General features: G+C 33.5%; 1 protein-coding gene across 1 annotated transcript in view; it reads right to left on the reverse strand.

Annotated features, from left to right (window-relative positions):
* The window catches only part of LOC137629337 (uncharacterized), a 31820-nt gene extending 25775 nt beyond the window's left edge, over positions 1–6045 (reverse strand). The window contains exons 1-2 of the mRNA XM_068360591.1: positions 5943–6045; positions 1080–1253 (exon numbers count right to left, since the gene is read on the reverse strand). Of these exons, the coding sequence (XP_068216692.1) occupies positions 1080–1253 (174 nt within the window). The 5' untranslated portion in view covers positions 5943–6045. The remainder of the gene's footprint in view (positions 1–1079; positions 1254–5942) is intronic.
* Positions 6046–11646: the final 5601 nt, after the last annotated feature.

Genomic DNA, 11646 nt, shown 5'->3' on the forward strand with positions numbered 1-11646 from the left:
AGAGAAGGCAAGAATCTTGAAATTAACGGGGGTACCTATACTCATTTTTTTTCAATGAGGCGCATTTGCACCGACTTTCAGGGGTACCCTTTTAGCTCGAAAAAGTTTCCTATTAGCTGATTGGTTAGAATGATCTTGTCCAACCAATCAGCAAGCAGGAAACTTTTCCGAGCTAAAAGGGCACCCCTGCGACTCTGTGCAAATGCGCCTCATTGAAAAAACAAATTGAGTATACTAATAAGTTCTGGATGGTATAGTTTGGAAAGATCCGAATGCAAAGGATGGTCAGAATTGTGAAACATTTTATGCTACATGTGCAAAGAAGTAACTGAACGATGGTCCCAGAGACTAGCATCCAGATCAGGGATAAGTTATTTAATAGACAGTATATTTTCGTCCTACAAACTAAGATGAAAGTCAGCAAAATATGGTAGAATGAAAGAATTAGAACATTTCCTCACGATAGTGCCCACCAGAATCTTGAAAAACGTTATCGATATATGTCAATTTTATATGTAACTGAAGAATAAACCGACCGGATATATTTCTCAAAAATAAATTTTCAATCGAGAATCCTTTTGGATTTTCTTATTTCACGTCACTTTGTCACATTTAGATAATGTTCTATCTTGAATTTGTCTGTAGTCTCTTTTATATTAGAAAATCTATAGAGAACATGAAGGGATGAACGTATTTCTAAAATAGATTAATTCGATGTTACTAAAATGTATCATTACTAATTTCCCAACTTGATCAATTTTAATAAAACACAATATCAATTTTAATAAAACACAATATCAATTTTAATAAAACATAATATCAATTTACATATAACGATATTGAAATATCGTCTTATAATTTTCATGAATCGACTTCCAATAACTAATGAAGGAAAGCAATTTTGCCATCTATATTGTGTCAAACCAAGAGTATGGAAATGGACTAGCAATAGCTATTTTTCCCTATTGGGGCCCTTAGGCTTATAGCATCTTGCTTTTCCAACTAGGGTTATACCTTAGGTAATGATAATAATAATAACAAAAATAGTAATAATAATAATAATAATAACGTAGACATACCTGGTGACCCCTATCGGCCAGAGCTTCCGCCAACGGCATGAAAACGTTCCTGTGACTTTTGGAGGAGGCCGGAAGGAGCATAAGGATCTTATAGCTCCTGTCGGGAGGGGGCAGGTCCCCCTGGCCACTGCTAAGGATCGCAAGTAACAGCAAAAACAAATAGGATAACTTCATCTGGAAAAAAAAAAAAAGAATTAATGCTCGCAGGCAGCCGAAGAGATAGATAAAAGATAAGTTAAAATTCTTGACTCTCACTAGGGTATCCAGAGTCATACTAGAAGACAGTGATTAACGAAGATATAACCTGGTAAGGTAAAGAGAAAGTATTTCTCACCCAAAAAGTTCACATACGGTTGAAAGTTGGACAGAGGTTTATTTAAAAAAAAAAACATAACACCGTTGCCTTTGAGATGGATCTACTGTATGTTATAATATAACACATTTGAGAGAGAGAGAGAGAGAGAGAGAGAGAGAGAGAGAGAGAGAGAGAGAGAGAGAGAGAGAGAGAGAGAGAGAGAGAGGAAATGTAACGAAATGCCATCGGTTGTTTAAAAGTCACTTTTTAAAAAGAATTTTATCGCGTAGAGAGAGAGAGAGAGAGAGAGAGAGAGAGAGAGAGAGAGAGAGAGAGAGAGGGGGGGGGGGAAATGTAACGAAATGCCATCGACGTTTTAGATGTTTCTATTTAAAAACAAATTTTATGGCATATATATATATATATATATATATATATATATATATATATATATATATATATATATAGAGAGAGAGAGAGAGAGAGAGAGAGAGAGAGAGAGAGAGAGAGAGAGAGAGAGAGAGAGAGAGAGAGAGAGAGAGAGAGAGAGAGAGTGTGGAAATGTAACGAAATGCCATCGACGTATTGATGTCCATTTTTAAAAACAATTTTATGGCGTAGAGAGAGAGAGAGAGAGAGAGAGAGAGAGAGAGAGAGAGAGAGAGAGAGAGAGAGAGAGAGAGAGAGAGAGAGAGTGGAAATGTAACGAAATGCCATCGACGTTTTAGATGCCACTTTTTAAAAACACTTTTATGGCGTAGAGAGAGAGAGAGAGAGAGAGAGAGAGAGAGAGAGAGAGAGAGAGAGAGGAGAGAGAGAGAGAGAGAGAGAGAGAGAGAGAGAGATAGAAATGTAACAAAATGCCATCGACGTTTTTATGTCACTTTTGAAAAACAATTTTATGGCGTAAAGTATCCCACTTACAATACGAAATAATGCAAATAACTGATATGCCTAAGTAATCCCCAGCTTTCCTCTGATGACTTTGATGTCTGACCTCACAACGATAACGGATCGAAGTGTTAAAACTTGACCTTTGAACAGCCTGACGTAATATTTAATCATTTAGGTCACCAGGTCGTGATAAGTTATAGTATCAGTCCATTATTATTATTATTATTATTATTATTATTATTATTATTATTATTATTATTATTATTATTACTTACTTACTAAACTGCAACCCTAGTTGGAAAAGCATGATGCTATAAGCCCAGGGGCTCCAACAGGGAATACAGCCCAGTGAGGAAAGGAAACATGAAAAATAATATTCTAAAAACAGTAACAACATTACAATAAATATCTCCTATTTAAACTATAAAAACTTTAAAAAACAAAAGGAAGAGAAATAAGATAGAATAGTGTGCCCGAGTGTACCCTCAAGCAAGAGAACTCTAACCCAAGATAGTGGAAGACCATTGAGAAGGTTCTGCTGTATATTAGTCTGTAAGATCTATAGGTAATAAATGTCCACTGGTCTGGTATCTATATAAAAACATATTTGCTATTTTTAAAACAACAATAAATGCAGCCGTTTCTAATCCACTGCATGTCAAAGACCCCAGACATGGTTTTACTCATGTCTGGGGTTTGGCCACTTTTCATCACTACGCTGGCTAGTGCGGATTGATGATGGTGGGAGACTACAGTCTGATCGCTCACAACAAATCAACCTAGTATGAGTATCCATGACTAGTACAGCTTTGCTGATCATGGTAATACATAAACCATTTCTCCATTTTAGATTATCCCAACTCGGAATGGGATTTGCTATATATATATACATATATATATATATATATATATATATATATATATATATATATATATATATATATACATATATATACATATATATATATATATATATATATATATATATATATATATATATATATATATATATATATATATTTATGTGAGTGTGTATATATATATATATATATATATATATATATATATATATATATATATATATATATATATATATATACATACATACAGTATATCCACAAATAAACAAATGGCTGGTCAAAACCAGAAGACATTGGTGATGGAAAGTTACTTATACTGTTGATTATGTAAGCGAAAATTAAACCAGATGACTTGTTGAAATTCTCTGAGAGTATTTTGGAGAATAACAAGCTGTTTTACCATTAAAATCCTTTAATATATATAAATATATATATATATATATATATATATATATATATATATATATATATATATATATATATATATATATATATATATATATATATTATATATATATATATATATATATATATATATATATATATATATATATATATATATATATGTGTGTGTGTGTGTTTACAATAATATTATTATCTTGAGAAAAAAAATGATATAGCCATTAATATTAAACACATGCTAAAATGATATTATCGTGAGAAATAAATGATATGCATAAGTAAGAAATAATAGGAATGTCAAAATAACTCAACACGAATGTATACCGTTAACTGAATTGTTAACTTCGTACACGTGTTTGTATAATGACTCAAAGATTAATTTATAACGTAGAAAATTTAATTAAAAGGGAAGTAAGTACCCACAGTGACATTGAAATATCATGACATTTACAAGAGAAATTGACTTCAAATGCTTAATGGAAGTCGCATAACCATGTGTATTTTGCTAGAGAGAGAGAGAGAGAGAGAGAGAGAGAGAGAGAGAGAGAGAGAGAGAGAGAGAGAGAGAGTTGGATTGCTATACGTACCGTATAGAGAATACCAGACGACAAGAATAATTTCCATTTAGAATCTCAACTTTAAGGCAAAATGAGACGTTTGTTGTTTAGTAGATGCAGCCATGATGCATGTCCTACTGAGTGAAACCAGCTCTTGATAAACGTGAGTAGTCTTTACTACAAGTCATTTAACCTATAAAGGATATGAACCATATATCATGAACAGTTGCGTCGAGACAAGAAATAGAGTCCCCCGCTGCTTTGTTACCAATATTTGAACAAATTTGGAAAGCGTGAATTACAACGCCATTATCATCATCTCCTACGCCTATTGACACAAAAGGCCTCAATTAGATTTCGCCTGTCGTGTCTATATTGAGCTTTTAAATCAATACTTCTCCATTCATCATCATCTACTTCACATGTTTCATAGTCCTCAACCATGTAGGCCTGGGTCTTCCAAGTGATTAGATTATGGGATTACAAAGCCATCATCATCTCCTCCTACGCCTATTGCCGCAAAGTGCCTCAAATTAGATTTCGCCAGTCTTCTCTATCTTGAGCTTTTAAATCAACGCTTCTCCATTCATCATCTCCCACTTCACATTTCATAGTCCTCAACCATGTAGGCCTGGGTCTTCCAAGTGATTAGATTTTGGGATTACAAAGCCATTATCATCTCCTCCTACGCCTGTTGACGCAAAAGACTTCAATTAGATTTCACCAGTCGTTTCTATCTTGAGCTTTTAAATCAATGTTTCTCCATTCATCATCTCCCACTTCACATTTCATAGATTTCGCCAGTCTTCTCTATCTTGAGCTTTTAAATCAACGCTTCTCCATTCATCATCTCCCACTTCACATTTCATAGTCCTCAACCATGTAGGCCTGGGTCTTCCAAGTGATTAGATTTTGGGATTACAAAGTCATCATCATCTCCTCCGCCTATTGACGCAAAAGGCCTCAATTAGATTTCGCCAGTCGTCTCTATCTTGAACTTTTAAATCAACGCTTCTCCATTCATCATCTCCCACTTCACATTTCATAGTCCTCAACCATGTAGGCCGTGGTCTTCCAGGTGATTAGAATTTGGGAAAGATAGGAATGCTACTTGTGGAATCTTTCGGGCATTTTATCTAATCCTTTCCATGTCTTTCTCCATTCCTGCATCCTTAACTTGACTCTATTTTCATGATTATGGCGTATTCTTCCTACATGATCGAACTGTTTGAAATACTCTGATCTACTATATCATTTCACGTACACAAATTGCTAAAATTCTATTGACCAGTTGTTTCTGATACTAGTAATTTCACTTCTTCACTAGATTAAGATATGTTAAACTACGCAATATAACAACCTGGTAAATTATATCCAAAATGAGTATAAACAGCAACGAGTGAACGCATACCTCCGCCAGAAACAATCTCCTATTGGAACATGTTTTTAGATCAGAAATTGTGTTTTAAAGCTTTAAAGATTTTAAAGGTCACTCATGAATCACATAAGCAAGGGACAGTGAGCCCTTAGGCTTATAGCATCTTACCTTTTCAACTATAGTTATAGGATGATATAGTAATAATATAATGTTCTAGAGACTGACCATAAATCCATACAATAAGCACCCAAAGTAGGACCAGGGAGGGCCAAGCAATGGCTACTGATGATCTAACAGGTAGACCTATGGGGTCTCTCAAACCCCAATCCCTAGCTTACAAGGATGGTAAGGTTGCAGACACTACAAGAAACTATCGAGCTAAGTGAGTCTCGAACTCCTGTGGAAGAGATTATTTGGCAGGGACGTTTCTTAACATAATCTCTTTGTACAGTAATTGTTAAATTCAAACAAACTCACCTTAAATCTTTCTGTGGCTTTAAAGAAAAAAAATTAAACACGAGAACTTTGCACCATTAGCAACTACAAGGAACAGACAGACTACGCCAAGTAGCAGAATCAATGATTGCTAATCAGCTCATATAGCGTATTCAAGAGTTATGTTGCCAAATCACGTATTGTTTTTATCTTTCAATATAACCTATTTGTGTTTAATTCTTGATTCCTATTGTACAACCACTGCAATTCATCAGACGTGCCGGGCGTCAGTGTTTTTTGCATCTGAATTAAACCGACTATGTCTTAAATCCACTTCATAAATGAATTTGTTTTCCCCCTGCCGTGTTACGTAAACTACAATCTGTTTAGATAAGGGGGATCATCGAGAATGACTTGCAGGGAAGGAGATTGACCTTGGGACCTGACGTGTGGTCTCTTCAACCATCTGCCTATCGGATGCTATCATCGGCTGGAATATTTTATGGCAGGGATTTACTAAATACTTATTGAGATATAGATTACTCGGTACACTAGCCTACATTTATTAAGGATTTAAATGTAATGTTAGCTAGTCTACTTTTTCATTCATAATTCTGCTTTTTGTTATGTCCCATTCTTTGGTCAATCTTTTCGAACAGAGCCCATAGTGTATATAATCGTGGAGTTTCCACATAAAACTCTTCCAAAAGGAGGGTTTCCCTAAATGACAAAAGATTACTTACTTTTATCTTTTTTTTTTTTTTTTTTTTTTTTTTTTTTTTTTTTTTTTTTTTTTTTTTTTTTTGTATTATATGAGCCCAGAGCCCCAGACCAAATTCTGTAAGTGTTCAGCCCTTGGTGAAACTAGCTTAGTCTAGCAAGAGCTATTTCTGATACTGTATTGTTATTTTATCTTTCATTATGAAATACACATTTACAATCTTACAGTTTATAGCATATATACATCATAGTATATTTACATAAATATTTTTTTTTATTTTACATATAGTTTATTTACAATTGAAATTTTTACTATTTATCTAAACATGTTTTTAAGTCAAGAATATATCTAGTCGTCCAGGCTACGTGGGTTGTCCAGTACTGCTCTCCGGAGTGGAGAAAAATTACTTTGGTACTTTGTATTAAAACAATTTTCCAACATGGAAAATACACTTAATAATGCATCTGTAGGTAGTAGCGGTTGGCCAAGGCACCGGGTACCCGTTGAGATACTACCGCTAGAGAGTTATTGGGTCCTTTGACTGGCCAGACAGTACTACTTTAGATCCCTATCTCTGGTTACGACTCATTTTTCCTTTGCCTACACATACACCGAATAGTCTGGCCTATTTTTTCCCACATTCTCTTTTGTCCTCATACACCTGACAGCGGTGAGATTACCAAACAGTTCTTCTCTCAAGAAATTAACTACCGCACTGTAATTGTTCAGTGGCAACTTTCCTCTTGGTATGGGTAGAAGAAACTCTTAAGCTATGGTAAGCAGCTCTTCTAGGAGGACACTCCTAAGCCAAACCCTTGTTCTCTAGTCTGGGGTAGTGCCATAGCCTCTGCACCATTATCTTTAAATATCTTGGGTTAGAGTTCTCTTGGTTGAGAGTACACTTGGGCACAATATTCTATCTTTTTTCTCTTCCTCTGTTTTTTTTTAAGTTTTTATAGTTTATATGTGGAAGATCTATTTCAATTTTGTAACTGTTCTTAAAATATTTTATTCTAATTGTTCGTTACGTCTCTCGTAGTTGATTTATTTCCTTCTTTCCTTTTCTCACTGAGCTATTTTCTCTGTTGAAGCCCATTGAGCTTATAGCCTCGTGCTTTTTCAACTAGGATTCTAGCTTCCTTAATAATAATAATAATAATAATAATAATAATAATAATAATAATAATAATAATAATAATAATAATCTGATTTCAGCGAAATTGTTTATCATCGTTGATGGAACAGAAACTGTTCCTAAAGATAAGAATTTTTAGAAGAGAACGCAGGCTTACTTTCACTTATGTTATGATTGTGTCTTTCATTCGTTTTGATTGTGTTCGATAGCAGAATTAGGTATTATTATAAATGAATAGTTAAAAATATTTGACCAAATTTGGAAATCGTGGCTGGCAACAAGTGATTAAGTTTTGGGAGAGATAGGACTGCTGCTTTGGGAATCTTTCGCGCATTTTATTCAACCCTTTCCATGTCTTTCTCTCCTCCTCCAAGCTAACACCCCTTAATTTGACTGTATCTTTGCTGTTATTGTCTATTCTCACACGATCGAACTCCTTTAAAATATAATCTGGTTTGCTGTAGTCTTTCATCATCATCAGTCGTCTCTGTCTTGAGCTTTTAATTCAATACTTCTCCATTCATGATCTACTTTGAGCTTTATAACCCTCAGCCATGTAGGCCAGGGTCTTCCAACTGTTCTAGTGCCTTGTGGAGCCCTTCTTTCACGTACGCAAAAATTTTCGCCCCTTGTCTCACCCTATCAATTCTTTTTACCGAACGTATAATAAGTATAGTTAATTTCAAAAGCTTTAATCAGTATTCTTGTAATTTTACTTGAAATTCACGCTTGGCTCAACAATATCTTCATGCGTTACCATGCTAGCTTCTTGGAAAAAGTTTTTTATTTTTTCTTTTAACCCTTTTTCCCCCAGGCTGTTTGGAAATTTCCAACCCTTAACCCCCAAGGGTTATTTTTTTTTTTCAAGCACATTAAGAAAATGCTGTCTCAACCAGAACTATAGGTATTATTACCAAAATTATTATTATCATTATTATTATTATTATTATTATTATTATTATTATTATTATTATTATTATTATTATTATTATTATTATTATTAGCCAAGCTACAGCTCTAGTTGGAAAAGCAAGATGCTATAAGCCCAAGCCTTTTTCTGATTCTCATTCACAGTAAAAGATAGAAATTAAACTGACCTATATATATATATATATATATATATATATATATATATATATATATATATGTGTGTGTGTGTGTGTGTGTGTGTGTGTGTGTGTGTGTGTGTATAAAACAAAGCAAACATTTGGGTATTATTTTACTGTATTACAGGGCAATGTAACCTAGGAAAAAAACTACTTTTTTCTATAGAAAACATTCCGCTCTCTTCGAAAATAACACTCGTACCCGTCGCAAATGATTAGTTTCAGAATGTATATATATATATATATATATATATATATATATATATATATATATATATATATATATGTATATATATATATATATATATATATATATATATATATATATATATATATATATATATATCCTACGATAATGGTGGACCCCCAGTAGGAACTCGGGGTTTTGGGTGGGGAAAACATATTGGGGAAACGATATATAATGGTAAAACAAGCCTTTTCTTCTCTACACATTACCTTCTTGGATGTATAATAAACACATCTTATCTATCATTTAAAAAATTATTTATTGTCGGGTACGCTATCCTGACTTCTTTATCTCATCAGGAAATCAACTTGGAAAATAAAACGAGTTTTCTTATATTTCAACACAACCTGACACCTTCATTTGACAACTATACTGATAATTAACCTTTTAGTTATTTTTCGTTATCTTTTAGAAAGCTTATTCTATTTTAGCATTCATACTAGGGATTACATAATCTAGTTGGTGCAAACACTATGGCAAACATATTTCCCTAACTGTTAACGTATCAGACAAAGAAGTATGGTTAGAATTTTACAATTTCTGATACGTTAACAGTTTAGAAAAAAATGTTTGCCACAGTGTTTGCACCAACTAGATTATGTAATCCCTAGTATGAATTCTAAAATAGAACAAGCTTTCTAAAAGATAACGACAAATAACTAAAAAGTTAATTATCTGTATAGTTGTCAAATGAAGGTGTCGGGTTGTGTTTGCACCAACTAGATTATGTAATCCCTAGTATGAATTCTAAAATAGAACAAGATTTCTAAAAGATAACGAAAAATAACTAAAAAGTTAATTATCAGTAGGCCTATAGTTCTCAAATGAAGGTGTCGGGTTGTGCTGAAATATAACAAAACTAGTTCTATTTTCCACGTTGATTTCCTGATGTGATAAAGAAGTCAAGATAGCGTAGCCCACCAGGAAAAGAAATGTTGGAAAATGCTTATCATTTTGGTAGTGTCTGGAAGTATTTGTTACGAACTTTAACTTAAAAATTATGAAAGTAAAAAGAATCGATTAGTGTGGACGATTTTTTATATGATAAATAAAGTGTATTATGTTTCCCAAGATTCCCGTAGTTTCAAGTTGCTTCAGTGTATATCATCAAGGCTACTTATAAAGTTGGTTTTCCTTCGTGGAAAACATCGGAAAAACTGGACTCTCTCTCTCTCTCTCTCTCTCTCTCTCTCTCTCTCTCTCTCTCTCTCTCTCTCTCTCTCTCTCTCTCTACTAAGTGGGAACAAAATCCACATGCCGAACGTTCTCAGCATATTATAATTTTTATTTATTTCAACTATGGGATCTATTTTAATTTTATTTTACCCGCCATCCTACCTGTCAATGGCAATGGAATTATCGGAAATTTAGTTAATTTTGTGTTATTGTTACCACATCTGACCCTTTACATGAATGTTATTCTTGTCTTTTATTTATTTATTTATTTATTTATTTATTCATTTATTATTATTATTATTATCATTATTTGCTAAGCTGTAGCCCTAGTTGGAAAAGCAGGATGCTATAAGCCCGGGGACTAACAGGAAAAATAGCCCAGTGATGAAAGGAAACAAGGAAAAATAAAATATTTTAAGAACAGTAACAACATTAAAATAAATATTACCTATATAAACTATAAAAAAATTCAAGAAAACAAGTGGAAGAAATAAGATAGAATAGTGTGTCCGAGTGTACCCTTAAGCAAGAGAACTCCAACCATTCATGAGCGACCTTTAAACCTTTAATTGCCTCCGGGAGTATCTTCAGCTTTTACCCATTTTCAAATTGGGTCCCTGTTTCGATTCGAACATATTCAACATTTCAAATATTTTTTGTATGGTATTAAAAAATAAAAACCGATATATCAAAATAAAAATTTAGTTTCTATTATAGAATGAAAGTAGATGAAAAGATAAATAAATTAACATGAAACACAAAAATAGCTCGTTCCCTCTGCAGAGCCGGTCTTCTAGATTATTTCCCCAGAACCACCCGAAGGTTGATATCCGAAAGAATAGATCTAGATATCCGACCATTTGTACACTTGACAAACGGCTTGTACTCGTCCATCAAGGTACAGAGCATTCTAGAATCAGCGAGGTTTCTTCCCTCAGTAGGCCATTGTCCTCCAGGTTATTCCAAGAGTTGTAATTCAAGCTGAATAGTTAAGCCTTGCATCCTCCAAGCTGGTCAGTCCTTCCAAGTATCCTCCCTCTAGCTGTCTGTCAATCAGTCAGTCCATAGATCCTTTGGGGGTGGGGAGGGGATCTCCTTCCTGTGGATGTGGTATATCGAACTTGTCCTGATTGGATTGAGCACAATTATCTGAAGGTTTAGTCCTGGCAAAACTCGGCTGAATCTCCTTTCCCTCACAAAATAAACTGAAATTAAACTTTTTTTGTTTTTTTTTTCTTTCTTTTTTGGGGTTTTTAATTTTCAGATTTTTTTTTATTTTTTTTTAATTTTTTATTTTTTTTTTTGTTTTTTTTTTTATTTTTTTTTTTATTTATTTATTTTTTTTTTTCATTTTTTTTATC

Source organism: Palaemon carinicauda, chromosome 37 (assembly GCF_036898095.1).
Source record: "Palaemon carinicauda isolate YSFRI2023 chromosome 37, ASM3689809v2, whole genome shotgun sequence".
Lineage (NCBI taxonomy): Eukaryota > Metazoa > Arthropoda > Malacostraca > Decapoda > Palaemonidae > Palaemon > Palaemon carinicauda.